Here is a 21,539-nt window from a genome sequence, read left to right on the forward strand (position 1 = left end):
GGTGGTGGTGTTGGAGGAGGGCACTTGTGAGGAAGAGCACTGGGTGTTGTATGGAAACCAATTTGACAATAAACTATTTAAAAAAAAGAAAAAAATGACAATAGTAAAGTCTTCTCTATCAATAATCACTTTAACTGTCAATGAATTGAAAATCCTCACTCAAAACACAAAATCAACAACACTGAGCTCTTTTGAAAAGATATAATTGACAAACCCCTAGCCAAATGAACAAAGAAGACTCAAATAGGAAGTGAAAGAAGAGACATTACAACTGATGCCACAGGAATAAAAAGGACAGTAAGAGAATACTATTAGCATTATACACAAACAACCTGGATAGACTAGAAGAAATATATAAGCTCCTAGAAATATACTACCTACCAAAACTAAATCATAAAGAAAAATGTGAATGAACAAGTAACTTGTAAAATGACTGAATTAGTAATCAAAAACCTTCCAAAAAGAAAATCCCAGGACAAGATATATTCACTGTAACGTCTACCAAATATTTGAAGAAGAATTCACATTAATTCTTCTCAAACTCTTCCAAAAAACTGAAGAGGAGGGAATATTTCCAAGCATGCTTTATGAGGCCACCATTACTCTGATATGAAAGCCAGTAAGACACCACAAGGAAAACAAACTACCTGCTAATATCCCTAGTAAAGAGAGATGCAAAACTCTCCAACAAAATACTAGCAAACTGAAAGGATCATATACCATGAACAAATGTGACTTATCTGTAGGATGAAGAATGGTTCAATATACAAAAATCAATTAATGAGATACATTACCTTAAGAGAATAAAAGATAAAAATTATACAATCATCTCAATAGATGCGGAAAAAGGATTTGACAAAATCTAATGACGTTTCATGATAAAAACACTCAAAAAACTATGAATAGAAGGAAATCACTTCAAAATAATGATGGCCATACTTGACAAGCCTGGAGCTAACATCATACTTAATAGTTTAAAACTGAAAGGCATTCATCTAAGTTCTGGAATAAGAGTAGGATACCTACTCCTGCTACATCCATTCACCACAGTACTGGAGTTTTAGCCAGAGAAGTTAGGAAATAAAAAGAAATAAAAGGCATTCAAATCAGTAAGGAAGTAGAGAAATTATCCCTGTTTGCAGACAATATACTCATATATATAGAAAACCCTAAAAAAAAAATAGAACTAATGAATTCAAAATTTCAGGTTACAAAATCAACATAGTTGGTTGCTTTTCTATATACTAACCAAAATCTATATGAACAGGAAATTAGAAAAACAATCCCATTTGAAATAGCACCAAAAGAGAGGTGCCTGGGTGGCTTAGCCAAGTTAAGCATCCAACTTTGGCTCAGGTCATGATCCTGCAGTTTGTGAGTTTGAGCCCTGCATTGGGTTCTGTGCTGACAGTCCAGAGCCTGGAGCCTTGCTTTGAATTGTGTGTGCATGCGCGTGTGTGTGTGTGTGTGTGTGTGTGTGTCTGAAAAATAAACGTTTCTTAAAAATAAAAATAGCACCAAAAGAAAAAAATACCCAGGAATGAACTTTCCTGAGAAGGTAAAGATTTGCATGAACAAAACTACAAAACATTGATAAAAGAAATTAAACAAAATATATCAAAAGTGGAAAGACATACATGTTATAAGAACAGATTAGAAGATTTCATATTGTTAAAATGTCCATATTACCCAAAACAATCTATAGAATCTATAGTTAATGCATTCTTTATCAAAATCCAAATGGTATTTGCAGGTTTCTTTTTTTTTTTTTTTTCAGAAATAAAATAATCATATGAGGGGCACCTTGATGGCTTAGTTGGTTAAGTGTCTGACTCTTAATCCCAGCTCAGGTCATGATCTCATGGTTCTTGGATTCAAGCCCCACATCAGGCTCTGCATTGACGGCACAGAGCCTGCTTTGGATTCTGTCCCTTTTTCTCTGCCCCTTACCTGCTTGTGCTATCTCAAAATAAATAAATACCCTTAAAAATTAAAAATAAATAAAGTTCCTATGAAACCACAAAAGACAATGGGAAGTCAAATCAATCTTGAAAAAGAACAAAGCTCATGGTATCACAATTTCTGATTTCAAATTATAGTAAAAAGATAACAGTAATAGTAACACCATGATACCGGTGTAAAGACAGTCAAGTGGAACAATGGAACAGAATAAGAGAACTCAGGAATAAATCTATGCATACACAATTAACTGATCCTCAACGAGAATGCCTAGAATACACAACAGGGGAAGGATACTGTCTTCAGTGAATGGTGCTGGAAAACCCGGATATCCACACATGTAAGCAAATAAAATTGGACCATAAAAATTATTTCAAAGTTGATTAAAAACTTAAACTTAAGATCTTAAACTATAAAACTCCCAGAAGAAAACTTCAGGGAAAACATAACATTGGTTTTGACAATGATTTCATCGCTATGACACCAAAAACACAGGCAACAAAAGTAAAAATAGGTAAGTGGACTACATCTGTACAGCAAAGGAAACAATCAACAGAATTAAAAGGCAATCTATAAAACATGAGAAAATATCCGCAAACTCTACATCTGATAAGAGGATAATCTCCAAAATACATATGGAACTCTGACAACTAAAATAGTTAAAAAGGCGAATAACCTAAATTAAAAAATAAGGCACTTGAATAGACATTCTCCAAAGAAGACATACAATGGTCAATAAGTATATGAAAAAATGTTCATATACTTATTCTAATCATCGGGAAAATTGCACACCAAAACCATAAGATATCAGGATACCGCCTTACATCTATTAGAACTATATATAAATGTATACATGTATGTATATGTATGTGTGTAAATATGTGTGTGTATTCAACAAATGTTGGTGAGGCTGTAGAGAAATCAGAACCCTTGTGCATTGCTGGTGGGAACACAAAATGGTTCAGCTGCTATGGAAAGTAGCATGAAGATTCTCTCACAAATTAAAAATGAAACTACCATATAATCCTGCAATTCCACTTCTGGGTATTTATTCAAAAGAATTGAAATAAAGATCTCGAAAAGACCTATATTCATAGAAGCACTGTTCACAATAGCCATTATATGTAAATAATCTAAATGTCTACTGACAAACTAATAGATAAAAGGAAATTCTGTAATAAGTGACAACATGGATGAAACAGAGGACATCAGGTTTGGTGAGGCAGTACATATCTCCTTGTATTCGAGTATAAGAATTTCACCAGTGTACATCCCTAAACTGAAAAATTTTACTGTTTAGGATATAAACATCTTCCAATTTATAGATAATACCAAAAGGATTTTCAGTGCAGATTAAAAACATACTAAACGGTCTCGTTGCAGGTGCAATTTTCATGCTTGTTATAATAGGAAGCAGATATGCAGCTAGATTCCTTTTGCCAAGGGAAAACACTGGTTCTTTTTTTGTTAAATTTTTTTAATGTTTATTTACTTTTGAGAAAGAGAGAAGGAGGGAGGGAGGGAAGGAGAAAGGGAGAGAGACAGAGAAAGAGTTTTTCTTTTTTTTTTGTTTTTAATTAGGGAAAACACTGGTTCTTGACAGAATGCTGACAATATTCTTTCATTCACCATCATGAGTTTAAGTAGAAGTAGTCATTTCTATTATAAGATTATCAATGCTTTCCATGTCAGAAAAACTAATAGATGTTTTTCAGCCCTTATTCTTTATAGATTCAGTTTTAGCAGGGTTGAACAAGTCCTCTTTCTTGAAACTTGCTCTTCTTCTGCGTTCTATGATTACAGCACATTTTCCCAGTTGTCCTCCTAATTCCTCAGCCCCTTTGCTGTTGGACACTTTATTACCTTCGTAGTCTTCTCCCGGACTTTGTTCTGATTCTTCTCTGCTCTCTCTCCTCCCTCTCCCCTGAGGTTATCTCATCTGGACACATGTACTTGTTTATTATTTATTTATTTTTTCATTCATTATTTTTAATTTTTATTTATTTACTTCGAAAGAAACAGAGGGGCCGTGAGAGAAGGAGAGAAAATCTCAAACAAGCTCTGCACTGTCAAAATGGAGTCTGACATGGGGCTTGAACTCACGATCCGCAAGATCAGTTCTGTTTTTAATATTAGTGATTGACCTGAATGTGTAAAAGAAGAACTAGCATCTTTACAGAATATATTTTACGTTATCGACTTTTGGAGAAAAAAATATCCACTAAGGGATTAACAACAATATCTATTTGTCTAATTATCTTATTTCCTTTCATCGTTTGAAATTTTTTCTTTCATGTTTTGAAAAATACTTCCCTGGTGTTTCAATTTTTATTTCTGACTGATTACCTAGTATTCATTTAACATATTACCTGAGCTGAAACGAAGAGTTGGATGCTTAACTGAGCCATCAGGCACCCCTCAGCTGGTCACATGAATCTAAATACTACATGCTGGGAATTCCCTGAGCTATGAACCTTGTTTACTCTTGCAAGCTTCACAAATACCTCAATTTCAAGTGTCCAAACTACTCATATTCTCATTTCTCCCAAATATGCTCTCCCCAGTTTTCCTTATCTTAGTAATAGGTCCCTCATTTTGTTACGTAAGCCACCAGAAGCCTTAGACTCAGGCTTGACGTCTCCTGACTTCCTCATAGGTTCATCAGTGCGGATCTGCACGTATTTTTTCCCGCCTACATTTTCTAATGAGGTAATCGGGGTGAGGTAGATTCAGTGGTCAATATAAGCCAGTGTTCTTAAATAAATGGAACTATGATTATGTACGAGAACTTTTCAAAACTAGAAGCAAACACAAATAGAGGAATTCAAAAGATTTTCTTAAAATGTTGGAAATGTACAAATTAAGAAAGGATCTGAAGTAGGGACAGACTCAGATATAGGCCCTCCCCAACTCCTGGCAGCGTTTTGCACGGATATCAAGAAATAGAGGCAAAAGGATAAAGATATGGGTCGGAGCAAAAAATGGAAAAGCAGTTGGTAGAGAAAGGTGGAACTGTGGGTGGAGAATCTGTCTTTTTGTTGAGTAGGAGCCAGTTTTCACGGTACCACTGACTGAGGCTCAGTCCACAGTGGATTACTGTATAAGAAAGGCAGGTCCTTGGGACTAAATTAAAAGTGATTCTTATATGGACAAAGAATGAGAAAAAATTCTCATGGGTCTTCATCTGATAATTTGTTGATTTGTTGCCAAATGCCACTGATAGAAAAATAGACAACTAAAGGCTTAAATGGCAGTACTGCAGACAGGCTGAATGAATAAGTGATGACTTAACACATAACCTGCAGAAGAAGCAGTGGGTTTTGAAATGCTGCAGTGCAACTCTTATGTCGCGATTATTTTGTTTATGCTTATCTGAGATATAGGTTATATATACTTATTTCAAAGACTTTTGCTTATTGTAGAGTGATTTTCTTTTTAAGATAAAATGAACAGAAAATAAGATCAAGGTAGAGATTAACTGTTTTGTTTTATTTTTCACGATTTACCCAACCCAAGAGGACTAAGTGTGGCCATCTTTTGAATTTTTTTTCCACTGGGATGTTTCAATTTATTTCTGATTGATTACATAGTATTCATATAATCATATCTTGGAAGAGCTCAAAAAAGTTGACTAGCATCCTCTCTAATAGTCTATCATAAACAATTTACTGAGGTGTCATTTCCTCTTTAAATTGATAATTACTTTTGATGAGTAATATAAGCTACCAAAATATTTTAACAGGAAGAGAAATAAAGATAACTGAGGTGATTACTTTTCATCTACTCTTCAGGAATCAGTCACAACTTCCAAAAGAGAATTATGTCACTATGCATCAGATTATTGACTTAACAGTAATTTTTTGGCTAAATGATTATTATGGCAGATGATTGACAGGATTCTTTGTAAAAGTGAATTGCTTTGTAGCAGATTAATTACTGAATAGGTAAATCAGTGTTTTAAAGATACATAAAAGTAGGTAATACTTGTTTGCTTTGCAAAAGTGTTATTTCTTAAGGGATTCACTTAAAATTTTAATAATTACTGAACTCCTCTATTGTGTTAAATTAAAAATTAAAATGAATATTTAGATTTTTTAATCAATCACTATTATGAACTGAGAGTTTATGTCCCTCTAAAATTTACATTAAAATCCTATTCCCCAATAAATTAGTATTAGGAAGCGGAGGTCTTTGGGAGATGATTATGTCATGATTAGGAATCCTCATGATTAAGATTAGTGCTCTTACAAAAGAGGTCCCAGAGAACTTTCTCATTCTTTCTGCTAACATGAAGACACAGTTAGAAGACCGCGGTCTATGAACCAGCAAAGGGGCCTGCACCAGACTTCAGCCTGCCAGGACCATGATCTTGAACTTCCCAACCTTTCTAACTGTGAAATGTTTATTATTTAAGCCACCCATTCTATGGTATTTTTGTCATAGCAGCCGAATGGATTAAGTTAGTCACGGATTCTTCAAAAATTCCTATCCTATTTGAGAGTACATGCTATCATAAATTGTTTTTAATATTAATTAAAATGATTAATCAAAATGACTTGAATGTGAAAAAGAACTAGCATCTTTACAGAACATATTTATGTTATCAACTTTTGCAGGAAAAAAAATCCACTAAAGGTTGAACAATAATATCTCTTTGTATAATTATCTTATTTCCTTTTATATATGGCAAAGAGAAAAGTTGGTACCAGTGTAACTTGGTTTGCACTTGTTAAAGAAGTAAAGCTTGGTGTCCTTAAGCAACTTAGACCCAAGGCAAAAGCCCTGAAAAGTATAAAACAATTAATGCACAACCAAGGAAAGTGTTTTCCTACACCACAGAGAGGGCATTTACTCTTGGACTTTAGAAGGTATCATCATTTACAGTCCTCAGGGGACACAGAGTTTTTCACATTTCAGGCACAAAACTGAAAGTGCCTAACTGTTTCATTCTCTCCTCCCTACTGAGCTCTGTGTGTTTTTGTTAAAGGAAGCATTAAACCACCTGTCAGCATATCCACATTGGATTAGGGGCTCTGATTATGTGGAGGAGCTCTGGCCAGTAGAAAAAGACATTATTGGAAACTTAGAGGCAAGAGAATAAGTGTAACTTAGCACTTACTGGCTTGAAGATCCAACTATAGTTCTCTTTCTTAGTATTTAAAGCTGCAGACCTGTTGTTTTTAATTTTCTGAGTACTGACAACCCACTGTGCTTAAACAGCAGCTCTTAATCAGAACACAATAATTAGATAGTTAGAGCCTGCATGGTACTTAGATATTCAAAGGGCTGTACTGCACAGAAACAAGCTCACAAGGTTGTTTTCTGATTCATATTATTTCTCTTTAAGTATTATCATATAGACACATTTTATATTTTGCTTATATCAATCATCCAGTAAATAGCAATATAAGTGAATGTCACACACACATAACACACAAGTACTATGACAGAGTAACAGTATAAGAATAATAATTTAATAAGGGACTAACAGAAAAATTTTCAAATACAGAAATACAGCATATTAACAAGGAGGGGAAACCTGCTTAGTTGGCAGTCTCTTTAATTTCCAGGTAACTTCACTGGTCTATACACTGATATTTCTCTAAATGTGATTGTGACAAATGTCCAGTTGTTCTATATCACAGGATGAGAATCAAGTGGTTACTGACAGAATCCCTTAGTTATGCTAATCCTTTTTAACAAAGGTTCCAGTGAAAAACTCTTTAGAATATAGCCAGTCATTATTATCTATTTCTGTTTTATCTATATCCATCTATATTTACCTATATCTATTATATCTATTTATCTAAACTCTACTTTGGCACCCTGTCTTCCCTTAGATGACTACCTTTCTCATTTTATTAACAAGCTTCTAGAAAAAGTAATAAAAAATCTTTCTTCTTCCATTCCATTTATTCTTCCTCAAAAAGTTACAATATGTTTTTTCTTGTTCTTATTGTTCTTCTGAAACTGCTGGTTGACCTTCTGTGTAGCTTTGGTGTTGAACACCAAGGAATACTCCCTTTGGAAACTCTGTCTTTGGTTTGGTGACATTTTCTCCCTTGTCCTAGTACCAATTTCTCTCCCCTCTAACCATTCAGGAGGGCCCCTCTCCCTCAGCCCAGTCTTTGATTGCTGATCCCTAATCATTAATCCTCTCTCCTCTCATTCTACAGAATCAATCCAATCAGTGATGTGGCCTGCATTATCACCTGTATAAAGACTCCCTTAGTCATCTAGTCAGAATCTCTTAAAAACTCAAATGACTTATTCTATATCACAATGTCCACTGATAGTATAGTATGCAGCAGGAATGCACTGATGCAACAGATTGATGAATGAGTGGTCATGGAAAACCAGCTGGTAATATTTGAAAATTATCTCTACCCAAAGTTAATGCATGTGCAAAAATGAACTTGACATTTTTATAAATAATCTTGTGATCACTGTCTTATGTAAAACACTATAAATTCTCTACTTACATAAGCCAAATGGTCATTCAAATTCCAATTTTTCTTTTTTTTCCCTATAACTATTATAAGCTCAATAGCTTTCATAGTCAACCTCTCACCTTTACTGTTGCAACACCATTTCTTGTGTAATTATTCCTATTACCTAACCTAACCTTTCTTGACCTGTAGTCTAAACCCCTCGAGTCCTGTATTTTAGGTGCTTTAGAGTAAAAATTATGTACTTATTCAAACTTATGTGGCTCCTATAGGCACCAATGTAAAGACAGATAATATTTTGTATTTTATACAGGATCCATGATGGTTAGGCTCCTGCTCACTTTTCCAACATCAAGACTTCCTCCTGTTCAGTTCACTCAAACTCCATGCCTCCACAATTAGTCATTTCTACTCTCACTCCCCCTCTCGTAGGTCTTTCCATTAGCTAAGCCTGTGTGTGTGTGTGTGTGTGTGTGTGTGTGTGTGTGTGTGTGTGACATTTTGTCACCTGGAATGACAGTGTACATATTATTTACTTGGTAGGTACCTGATCATCCCTCACATCTTACAACAAACTCCCTTCTTCTCCCAGGGAAACTAGGAAGCTTTCTTTTCTATTTTTCTATATAGCTCCTGTCTCCTCAACAGAGTAATACCTTTTTGAGTCTTGAGAACTTATAGTTAATTAATTTATGCCCACAAATTTTAAATTCTATATGAGGACTCATCTTTACTTGGGAAATATATATAAATCTGTGAAATAAGAGACCAATCCAAATATAAATGACTAAAGATTAATTTATCTAAGTTTTTGGAATCCTATAATCCATTTTTTTAATTTACATTTACAAGATGTCTTTTGAGCACCTACTATGTGACAGAAACTGTCCTTGCCTTGAGGTATAAAAAGGTAAACAAAACAGAAATTTTCTACTCTTAGAGAGCTTATAATCATGTTATATCTAGGGAAAAGTCAATGAAGTACATTACTGTAGAAAAAGTCACAAAAGTCTAATGGGGTAAAGCTGAATTTAAAATAATGTCTGCATGCTTACAGATTCAGAATTCCCTTATTTCACTGAAGGCATATGCATCACATCAATTATGCAAGTGACTTTTGTTCTTTATGTATTATTTGCTTTGAAAATTTTTAGCTTACCTAGAGTAGATTTATACTCAATTTATATTACTTGTGGGGATTTGAAATAATAGCACTTTAGATCTCCAATATTTAAAAAATATTATGTTCAAATATGTAAAGCACAATAGTAAATATAGTAAAAGAGAAGATTCATAAATGTAATAAGCTATTGGTATGCTTAACAATCAACCATAAGTTGTGAAGGTAATTCTCTTTAATAACATAAAATGGAGCCAATAATCAAGAGCATTTAAATCAGCATGCAAGCTCTCATCTAAAAATTTAGGTTAATAATGAAGACAATAAGCTAACTATCTAAATGGAAATTTAGAGAGCAGGTTGGCATAGCCACAAGCCTCTGTAGAGAACATTTTTACGTCTTAATAACCCAATATGAAGTGGAGACCAGAAATGGTCTTCCAGTTCCATTTCTTGAATCATATTTGTGGTATATTCTTGGGCTGACCCACTCATATATCCAGTGAAATCACTAGCATAAGGGTGAGCAAAAGCCCATATGCTTAAAATTATCATTACGTATAATGCACATGTATAGCCATAAAATGGGAAAACAGCCTGATAACCAAAGCAATTCTGTACAGTGAGAACAGTAAACTTTTAGTATACTTCAGTAGGATATCTTAGAAGAGTTGTTCACATTCTCTTTTTGAAACCATGAAGACAGCTCCATTAACGAGAAAACTTTTCTAAAATTTTCCATTTTTTCATACAATGACATAATAAATATATTTTAAGATAGCAACAGAAATACCTGGTTTGTTTCATGAAGAGATGGAAATCCACCAATAAAGACAGATCCAGATTTTGGCAAGGGTTTTCCAGATGTGTGATTAATAGATTCACTTGCTTTCATAGTCCTTCCTAGAATAGTCAGTTCAGCTCTACATGGATCAAATTCTTGCCTACAACCATTTAGGGAAAAAAATTATGGTTTTAGCATGTGGTGTATAAACATTTGTCTGACAATTAATTAAGGTCTTAACAAAAGAAAGATTTAAGTAAATAGATTATCTCACCATAAAGCCAACAAAGCCAGAAGTAGTTTAATATGTTCTAAATTAGAAACACTTTATGTTATAAGTACATAAATGCAAAGTTGAATTCTGACAAAAGAACAAATTGTGGCACTTAGTGAAATAAATATATCTTGATAATAAACAGAACATTCTCATCAGTGACTAAAATGACATTAAGAGCATAATACTCTACTTCATTTTTTTACATTAATTTTATGTGTGAGTGAAAAGAATTGGATTTAAATATGGTTATCAAGTGTACAATATATCTTTGACTACAGGAGTGAATGTATGTGTATGTTCCCAGACACTCTATTTGATTGGTCAATATTTCTACCCCTGCACCAATATCACACTGTCTGAAATACTGATACTTTTTATTAACTCCAGATATTTGCAGTGGAAATCCTCTTTGTTCATCTTTCTGAATGGAGATTATTAAATATCATTTCTCCCTTTTTTCTCTTTACTGTAATGAATTATGCTGTTTTTTAAATGTCTGAATGCATTCCTGAAATAAATCTACTTGGTGGTAATGTATGTTGATTTTATATAACACAGGATTCACTTTTCTACATATAAATATATATATATGTATAATTATATGTGTGTGCTAAATAGAGTGATTGGTCTCAGACTTCCTGCCCTTATAAAACTTTTGTATCAAGATTATGCTGTCCTTACATTATTTCAGAAAGATTATGTGTTATTGACATTATCTCTACTTTTCAATATTTGTAGAATTCACTAGAACAGCCCCCTGGACTTGGGGTTTTCTTTAAGGAAGTTACTAAGTATGGATTTAATTTTTTTAATCAATGCAGATATCTATGTATTACCATACCCATTTTATTAAGTTGTTTTTATAGAAACATTTTCATTTAAGCTGAATTTTCAAAATTATTGGCCTAAAATACTTTTATTTATCCATGATATTGGCATAAAACATATTTATGCCAAATATTATTGCCAATAAAAATATAATAGTGTAGGGACTCTAATAATGTCTTTCTTGTAATATTGGCTATTTGTTCATTTTCTCATTTTGTTTGTCTTGTAATCAATCTTCCTAGGGAATAGCAAATTTCAAAGAACATATTTTTGGCATTGTAGACAGTTACCATCCTATGTTGTTTTCCACTCCATTAGCTCTGTTCTTATTTTTAAGATTTTCTTCTTTTCACTTTCTTTGGGCTTAATTTACTCTCCTGCTTCTAGACTGTTTAATCTAATATAAGCTCTTAAGACTGTACTTTCTAAGAATAAATTTAGCTACATACAAAAAGTTCTTCCACATCATCTATTCAAAATATTTTCTAATTTCTTTTGTGATTTGTTGTTGTTGTTTGGCCCCAGATTTATTCAGAACTGTGCAGGGACTTCTGGTTATTTTTTGGGTTATAAAATATTATAAAAGCTCAAATCAAGCTTAATCAAAGAATATTCTGTGGCTTCTAATTCTTGAAATTTATTCACTTAGGCTGTATAGAACAGCATATGGTCATTTTTAGTAATGTTCTCATTACCCCAGAAAGTCTGTTCAGTATATGTGAATACAGACACACACACACACACACAAATATACATTTTTACATTTTTGTAGTAAATAAAGAATAGAAACAATGAAATATGTATATGACGCATGTACATTTTGTTCCTAAAAAATTCTGGAGATTAATTTGCACCCTCCTTATATCTAATTCATGATACAAAGTTGATAAAACTAAGACCAGGTACAGCCATAGCGGCCACTACTAATGCTTTGATAAAGAAAGTTTTGAAAAGTTTTTGAAAAAATCATGCTTTTCTGTATATTAAGAACATGGGGGAGAATGCGCTGAACATTTTTAGAACACATTTGATATTCTTGGATGCTGTATTTAGAAGCAAACTAGAAGCTTTCTGGGTTAATTACCTCATACAATTAAGCTGTTAAAAATATCTTAGGGAGGATACAGCTTCTAGGAAGTTATTCATTAAATGATAAAAATAAAAAGCACAACTACTTTTGTCCAATCAATCTTTAAATTTTTATGTTTGAAAAAATATTTCATAATCTCTTGTGATATTGAAATAGTATTAGCAATTATTCTCTAAGACTGTGTTAATGAACAAATTTCCCATATTTCATGTAGCAAAAGAAACCCATTAAGCTATCAAGCATATTTATTTGGCTATTAATTATAGCTATAATAACTGAGAAGATAATATATTCAATAAATATATATTCATAAATCACTGAATAAAGTCACTAAGATCTTTGAAATTTACTGTTAAATTTTCTTAAACATAAAAACAGGGTAATCATTTTTATCAGTGTTTACAATTATATCAATAAAATATAGGTCAATAATTATATATCTACATTAAATTTTTCTGATGTGCATAATTTTCTCTTATGTGACTACCTAATGTATTGCTGGATATTTAGTTTCTAAGATTTTGAAGTAATAAATGTGTATGTGATACTAACATATGAAGTTATATCACTCATTTAATCTTAGGAAATGTTCCCAGAAGTAAATTGTTGAATCAAATTATAGGATTTATCATCAAATTGTCCAATTACACTCTAGAAATTCTATTCAAATCAGCATTGTTAGAGTGCAAAGATTTTGTTTTATATTTCTATTCATATAAGATCTATTATTATTTTCAATATATTCTCTGTACAAAAATCCTTCCCAATAACGAAAGAAAAATTTGCCTATACTTTATGTCATGCATGGATTTGAAAGTCACTAATATTCACAATATTTTAAGTATATGGTAGGTATTTCTTCACCTTGAATTTTATAGCTCTTCAGTGTACTTAAAACCAATTATTGTTCTTTAATTACTCTAGTGGGACAATTTATCTTAGTATTTGGTATACCATGTATTCTCTGTTCAAATTTTTCTTAAAAGATTTTTGACACTTCAGCATGTTTATCATTTAGAATCTATTTTTTTATTCCAAACATTTGGGATAATTTTTATTCCAAATTCCAAAACAAGCATTTTAAATCAAGAACAAAAGTTATTCTACAATCTAAAATTTAAAGGAATACACATACTGTATATATATATACACATATGTACATAGAGGTGTGCACACCCACCTGCATATGTGTATCTAAAATACATATATGTATGTACTTACATGTTTATATTACAAATTAAATTATTTTATCCTAATGAGAAGAACATTTGTTTTCTTCCTTTCAACATCTGTACTTAGTCCATATTCAACAGTGGTATTTATTCTTATGGATCTATTTAGAGAATAATAACAAAGTGTAACATAATGTACATATTAATTTAATGCACAATGGTTCTAAGTTGTGCAGGACAGACTACATACAAATACAGAGTAGAAATACTCCAGAATTGACTTCTGTGTGATTATGATGATTAGGATGATCACGAGAGAAGAATGAAGAATAAGAGATATTACAGATATGAGATTTTAGAAGATGGTGAAGGCTAGAAGAGAAATGAATAAAGTGGAGTTTTAAAGGCTTTGTCTGCCTATAGGTGAGAATGAATGTTCAGTTCAATACCAGACCTTTAAGCCTCTCTAAGCATGCGGAACATGTTATTCTTTATGGAAATTGTAGGTCATTCACTACAATGTCAACAGCATGAGGAGAGAGAGGCCTCGGTGATGTTACCCTTACATCCTCAGACATACAACAGGGCCTTGTATGTGGCAAACACTCTACTATGTGTTGAATAATGAGAAGTTTTACAAGATACTGTCTGAAATAAAATGGATGCTTAACGAATGACAGCATTTTTCATTTGAAGATAGCATGTACTTTATTCTAATTATATTTTTTAGAAAATGTTTCATAAAATGCTGAAAATATCAAAAAGGAAAGAGGCATAATAACCCTGCATTTATCAGAAGGAACCATTTTAACTGTATTGTAATTTAAAATTTTCATTTTATTATAGCATGTTCCCCAAAGTTGGGGATGTAACATATAAACTCTTTCAGAGTCTGCCTTATTTGTTAACTTAATAACATAATAAGACATTTACATTTGTTAATGTTATTCCAAACTATTAATTTTCATGAATGTACAGTTCATATGTTTGTGCTTTATTTCAAAAATGTTCAATCTTTGTTATTTGGAAATATTTTTCATTTTTTTCACTCTTTTCTGTAAAACTACAATAGACGACTGTTTCATGCATCCTGATACATACATCAATGTATTTTCTTAGGAAAATTTCTGGAAGTTAATTTGCAGTATATAAGCCTTCTCAACATTTATATTATATACTCCTAAATTTTCTTCAACAATTTTTTCACAACTTACTCTCTGTGATGATTAGTTTTGTGTGACAATCTAGCTGGACTACACTCTCCTGTTATTCAAACACTAATCTAGTTGTTGCAGTGAAGGTATTTTCTAGGTGTGGTTAACATCTACAAGCAGTTGACTTTAAGTAAAAATTACCTTCCATACCGTGGATAGACCTCATTCATCAACTGAAAGGCTTAAAGAAGAAAACTAAAGTTCCGTTGAAGAAGAAACTCTGGGGATTGTCGCAGCAGCTCCCACCCAGAGGTTCCCAGTCTGCACACCAGCCCCTCAGACTTTGTACTTATCCAGTCAGATACCACGATCATATAAGTCAATTCCTTGAACTAAATCTTTTAATATATATCTTCTGTTGGATCTGTTAATCTGGTAAAGCTCTGACTGATACTGATTTTGGTACCTACAGTACTGAGAGTACAGAGATATTATTTGACCCAACATATAGGAAGATCTTTTATAATATCTTACAATTATGTCAGTAAAACAGTATAATGTTAACAGAGTATGGAATTTGATTCTTTACTTGGAGCTGGACCTGATAATAGTTTTTGTTAAAGTCTTAAGACCTGTCTCTCTTAATTTGTGGTAGCCACATGGAATTTAATTCCTTACAAAGGTTTTCCGCATGAATAGTAATATATCAGGTGATTGGCTTTGATTATCAACTCTAAGCAATAGACCTGTCATGACCTTTGATCTGAATAAACAGAAGAACACAAAGAAGTAGGGAAAGATCCATATATGGTAGGAGATGAATTATAAATATATAAATAAATATATAATAAATCCACAATGGTGGCTTTTCTTTAAAATTTATTATGGTTTTTATTATTGCAGTACAATTTCTATTCATTGTCACAGAGGGTAAACTACTTCACCATCAAGAACACTATTACATACTAATTCTGTAGGCTTTCACCTTTGAATAAGTATGGGAATTTTTCTTTCATACTTAAAATTCTGCATTGGTTATTCTTGTTTTCAAAGCTATTATCATTTCTGAAATAAATTACCCATAGTAAATGAATACAAGGATGGCATATTATCTTTCCTCATACACCTATCCCAGAGAGCTGGCAGCTAAGCTGAAGAAAGATGAAAGTATGTACATGTCCATTATAACAATGTAGACCATCATGTTTTCTTTGCTGAAAATGCAATTCTAATATTTCAGCTAGCAGGATTGTTATTTTATTCAAGAGACACATTTTTTAGCAGCAGTCATATCTTTCCCCTTAGGCTCATTAGAGTGGAGGCAATGCTGTTCTGATTGTGTCCGATTGAATCTAACAGGAATTGACTGAACGTAAGAAAATGGTCTTACAACATTATTGTTTAGCATTTTCTGATGATACAGTTTGTCTAGCATACCATGCAGTGTAAATTTTCCCATCAAGGATTTTTAATGCTTCTCTAAAATCAGCACACAGGGTGCTTTAAAGGTCAAATGAGTAGAACAAATATTTTTTGCATAATTAGAAATATATATTGAACTCTCTTCAGGACTCCTGGTGTTTGAACTACCTTTAATTGTTCTTTTCCCAGACTTGCAGTGATTGCTCATATCTGTCATTTGCATTCACATAATAGTAATCATTAACGTCTCTCCACCAATTAGAACCTGAAAGAAAAGTTTAGTGTGCCATAAATTCTACTCATTATGTTTAAGTAGTCAGGGTAGATGCCAGAAAAGGTCAAAAACTATGCTGAACACAACAGACATGAGGTGACCTACTGTTTTATTATTTGCATGCCTATCATCATACAGCAACAATTCCTAAGCTTCCAAATGTCTTAGCAAAGCCTAGAAGGAACACATGGAATAGGGTGATCTTATAAATAAATGATCAAAATGACAGCAAATAACAAAATTCCATTATGTTGGATATTAACTCTCTCATCTGATTATTCTTTGGTGTTACAAAAGTCATGGTTTAAAAACTACTGACTTCCATCTTATATTTAAGAAAGCAGTTTTTAATTGGCAGTGATAAATCTCACTATAGAACCTGAACATGTGTGTATTCTCCTTATTAACTGCCTATCATATTTATATTGAAAACACCATTGAGGTGCTAAGTGGCTCAGTCAGTCAGTTAAGAATCTGACTTTTGATTTTGGCTCAGGTAATGATCCCAGGGTCAGGAGATCGAGCTCCACAAAGGGCCCATGCTGAGCATGGAGTCTGCTTAAGATTCCCTCTCTTCCTCTCCCCTCTCTACCCCCCCCCCCCCCCCCGGCCGTGTCTGTCTCTCTCTCATAAAAATTTAAAAAAAAACAGAAAACACCACTAATTTATTTAGTCAGTCATAAACATATAAAGAAATTACTATAAGATCAAAATAACTATATTTTCAGGAGGATTTATACCCCTAAGCTATCTATTCACAAACAGAAATAAAAGATAGACCTCATTTTACATATTTGATGCAAATAAATTATTTCATTGGGTTTTTTTTTTTTTTGGTTTATTTATTTTGAGAGATAGAGAGACAGAGACAGGGACACACAGAGAGAGAATCCCAAGCAAACTCCACTCTGTCAGTGCAGAGCCCAACACCAGGCTTAACTGACTGAGCCACCCAGGTGCCCCTCTAAGGATATTTTATATGCATTGAACTTAGAAGAAATGTAATAGGTTCACTCTAAAATTTGATTGTTTAATGGGGCACCTGGGTGGCTCAGTGAGTTAAGTGGCTGACTGGCTCAGGTCATGATCTCATAGTTCGTGGGTTCAAGCCTCGCGTCGGGCTCTGTGCTGACAGCTCAGAGCCTGGAGCCTGCTTCGGAGTCTGTGTCTCCTTCTCTCTCTACTTTTCCCCCTGCTCATGCTCTGTCTCTCAAAAAAATAATAAAAAGTAATAAAAATTATTTTAAAAAAATAATAAAATTTTTTAAAAAATTGATTGTTTAAAAAAAGAATTAAATAGAAATAGGGGATATTTCTGTTAAGAAGTCTGATTAAATTCCTACTTATTTATTCAGGTAGTTTCTACAGTGACATGGAATTGCTCCCAGCTTCCACTTCTCATCACATCTTTGAAAAAACATAAGTTAAACTTCTTAATTTAAAACTTTGGATGGTAAGGCGCCTAGGTGGCTCAGTCAGTTAAGTGTCTGACTCCTAATATTGACTCAGGTATGATATCCACTGTCAGTGCAGAACCTGCTTGGGATTCTCTTTCTGCCTCTCTCTCTCTGCCCTTCCTTTGCTTGCTTGCTCTCGTACATGCTCTTTCTCTCAAAATAAATAAAAACATTACTGAAAAAAAACTTTGGATGGTAGATCATTGTCAAAAAATTAAGTCTAAAAATCTTCATTTGGAATTTAAACCAAGAGAAACCTGCCTAGGTTTTTCTTCTCTCCATTTAAATGCTGCTAATGCTTAAGAACTACTTAAGCTTCACTTATTAGCTAAAATGTTACCAATATTTTCAGTATCTCTTAACCTTCTAATACCACCAACAATGTACCATTCATTTTTGCATTCAATTATGTAGTGTTTTCTCGTGATATGATGGCTTTGTGTCTCCAGTGAAAAAGTAACCTTTCAATTGGCAGAGCTATGATTTGTCCATCTTTGATTTAATAAAACTCAGGCATTGGCCTACTGGCCTCTGAAAAATTAATTTTGCATTTTAGTTTATAGCATCAACTGTGTTCCTAGAAATACATCAACTATTTCCTTAGCAAGCCCACCGGCTTCCAGGTGCTTAGACCCCCCGCCCTCCCCCGCACTGTGACCACAGTCTGGCCCTGCTCTCCCTGTTAGGATAGGATTATACTTGGGCCCATGGGGGCTTTCTACTGGCAAAGTAACTGTTGGCATCACTGAGCCATAGTCAGATTTTTTAACAATTATGGGTAGCTGAGCAAAGAGTAGCTAAAAGCTCTGAATTTAGTACTGAAAATATCATGCAGTTGAGTTGTTTTCTTGTGAGTTCTAAACTACGTACTATGCTAATTTTTCTCTCAGGGTTCATTCTTTGGGAACCTTGAGAATATTTTTTTTTCCTTTGCGTTCTTACGTGGAACAAAAGGTTTTCCACATCATGTCATGATTTTTCTGAAAGACTGGTCCCTGATAACATTTCAGATCTTCCCACTGGATAAATGGATTTTTAAAATACATTTTTGTAATCAAGATTAAATGTCAGTGATATGGTTAATATCTTACATTAATTATAGTGGCTCTAACTAAATTGTATTTTGGGACCTGTAAAACAATATACTAATCTAATTGATAATAGATTATTAGATACTCAGATCACCGATTAAATTTAATTAGAAACAATATATCTATTTATTATCTTTATCATTATGAGCAATAAGCTACTTCTAATCATAATTCTTTGAGCTGAAATATCTACTTTAGAAAGAACACTAATAAAACCTCATAAATTGAATTTAGCACATATTTAGACCTTATACTCGACAAAATTATATAAATAAAATATTTTAAACATATTCATAACATGAATACTCACAAAATACCTTTAAAATTTTATTTTTCTAAAACATTAAATGGATAAAGTAAACCATCAGAATAATTGTGAAATTCAATTTATTCATTTTTAAGAGATTCGTATAGTGGTACCTTAATTTCTACTTGGGAAATCTTTCATTTGGTTGTTTTCTGACTGTCTTCAAAACAGTTCAAGAAAATACCAAACATGGAAGTGACCGAGGAAGTCCGATATTCAGAGAAATAAGGGGAGGATCAAAAAGCACACGGAAACATATAAAGTGATTTGGTGATGAAATCATCCTCAGAGAACCTCCTTTCATTCCTGGATTTAAACATCTGCCCTTGGAGTTCCAAAGACATTAGAAGCTAGTGGATAGCTTACACAGCAAGTATATACCTAACATTCTCTGTTGGGGTTGGTCAGCACATCACAATTTCAAAGAGTGCTAACAATTTCATAATGAGAATTGAGAGAGTATGTTCTTCATCAGATTATTTACACAATTAAGTTCCACAAAACTCTACATACTGGTGAACATTTTCAGTTTAATCTAGTTGCAGTTCCACAATTACTAATAAAGTCTATTTGCGTTAGGAAATATTACTAGGGCTTCCAGATTATTCTGCTGTATCACACTTCTTTAATTTGGGAAGGAAGAGAGTACACAGGACACTGTAGCTATCTCATACAATATATACTCTTTGCTCACTCCAATTTCATTTTAGAAATACCTACATTACTTCTGTTCTCTGCTTAACATACAAATGTATAAATGTAATATATATGCATACAAAATATGTATACACACACTTTTAAGAAAAAAAGAGGGGAAAAAGACTGAAGACAGAATTTCTTTTGACTATTAGCTTTGTCATTTATTATCCAGGAGATATTCACTCTTAATATCTTCTTATTTATCATGCAGGTATTTTTCAATATTATTATGTGTCAGGCAAGACAGTCCATGGTAGGATACAAAATCAACAAAATAGCATTAGTGCCATCTTTTTAAATTCAAATCGCAAGAAAGAGGATGACATGTAGTAAGCAACAAAATGCTTAAAAGAGTTGTGGGCTGATTTAAACTGAGATGTCAGGGAACACATTTTCAAGGAGGTAGGATTTGAGATGGAATCTGAAAAACAAGTAGGAATCAGTAAAACAGCAGAATTAGGTAAGAATGTGCTGGGCAGAGGCAACATCATAAGCAAAAGCCCTGGGGGCAGGAGGAATTTGGGTAAATTGAAAAAAAACCTGGGGGTTGCTGAAACACCATCATATTCCGTGTGTTGGAATGTTTGCAGGAAAATGGGATTAGAGAAATAAGCAAGACTACTTAACTTTTCTGCTACTCAATTTCCATACCTATAAATGCAATATGTAAGTTAGTTAATGGTAAAAATGGGTGGCAATCCATTCATCTCTTGATCATTGAATAAAAACTTGAGTAATTAGCAAAAAACGTCAGACACTCTATAAATGTTAGGTTTTTTGTTCGGTTGACTGATTTTGTTTGGTGTCTTAGTCTCCTAGGTCTAACATAACAAAATACCACTGACTGGGGAGCTTAAACAACTAAAATTTATTTTCACATAGATCTGGGGTTGGGAATCAAGGATCAGGGTGTTAGCCTATTTTGTTTACCCTGTGAGCCCAATCTTCTGCTTTTTCCCTGTATCCTCACATGGCCTTTCCTCTGCGCATTCACTTTGTTTGTCTCTTCCTCTTCTCGTAAGGACTTCAGCCATACTTGATTAGGGCCCAGCCACATAACCATATTTAACCATAATTACTTCCATAAAGACTATCTCTAGATACAATTACATTCTAAGGCACTTGGGTTTAGGACTTCAACATATAGATTTTGTGGGGACATAGTCCACAACTATGTTTATTCAGACTGTTGTTAAACTGGATGTCTGTTTCTCTTTTTCACTCCAGTTTAGACAATCTTACGTTCTTTCCCTGGAAGTGTTTAACCTGTAGTTCTCTTGCTTTACCTCCCGCCTCCTGTTTTATGCTCCCTATGCAGTTGTGTACTTCTCTCTTCAAAGTATCAGTATTCCAGTTGCTCTGAATTTACTGCTTAACTCTGAGTCAAAAATAGATAAGTCCATAATAATACCTGTATATCATATACACAAAGAATTTTTTGTTTTTCTAAAGTTAG

At 33.2% G+C, this 21,539-nt stretch overlaps 1 protein-coding gene across 1 annotated transcript in view; it reads right to left on the reverse strand.

Annotated features, from left to right (window-relative positions):
- EYS (eyes shut homolog) overlaps positions 1-21,539 on the reverse strand; it is a 1,499,666-nt gene that overhangs the window by 529,506 nt on the left and 948,621 nt on the right. Inside the window, exon 27 of the mRNA XM_029943180.1 lies at positions 10,322-10,472. Coding sequence (XP_029799040.1) covers positions 10,322-10,472 — 151 coding nt within the window. The remainder of the gene's footprint in view (positions 1-10,321; positions 10,473-21,539) is intronic.

This window comes from Suricata suricatta, chromosome 7, assembly GCF_006229205.1.
Source record: "Suricata suricatta isolate VVHF042 chromosome 7, meerkat_22Aug2017_6uvM2_HiC, whole genome shotgun sequence".
In the NCBI taxonomy this organism is placed as follows: Eukaryota; Metazoa; Chordata; class Mammalia; order Carnivora; family Herpestidae; genus Suricata; species Suricata suricatta.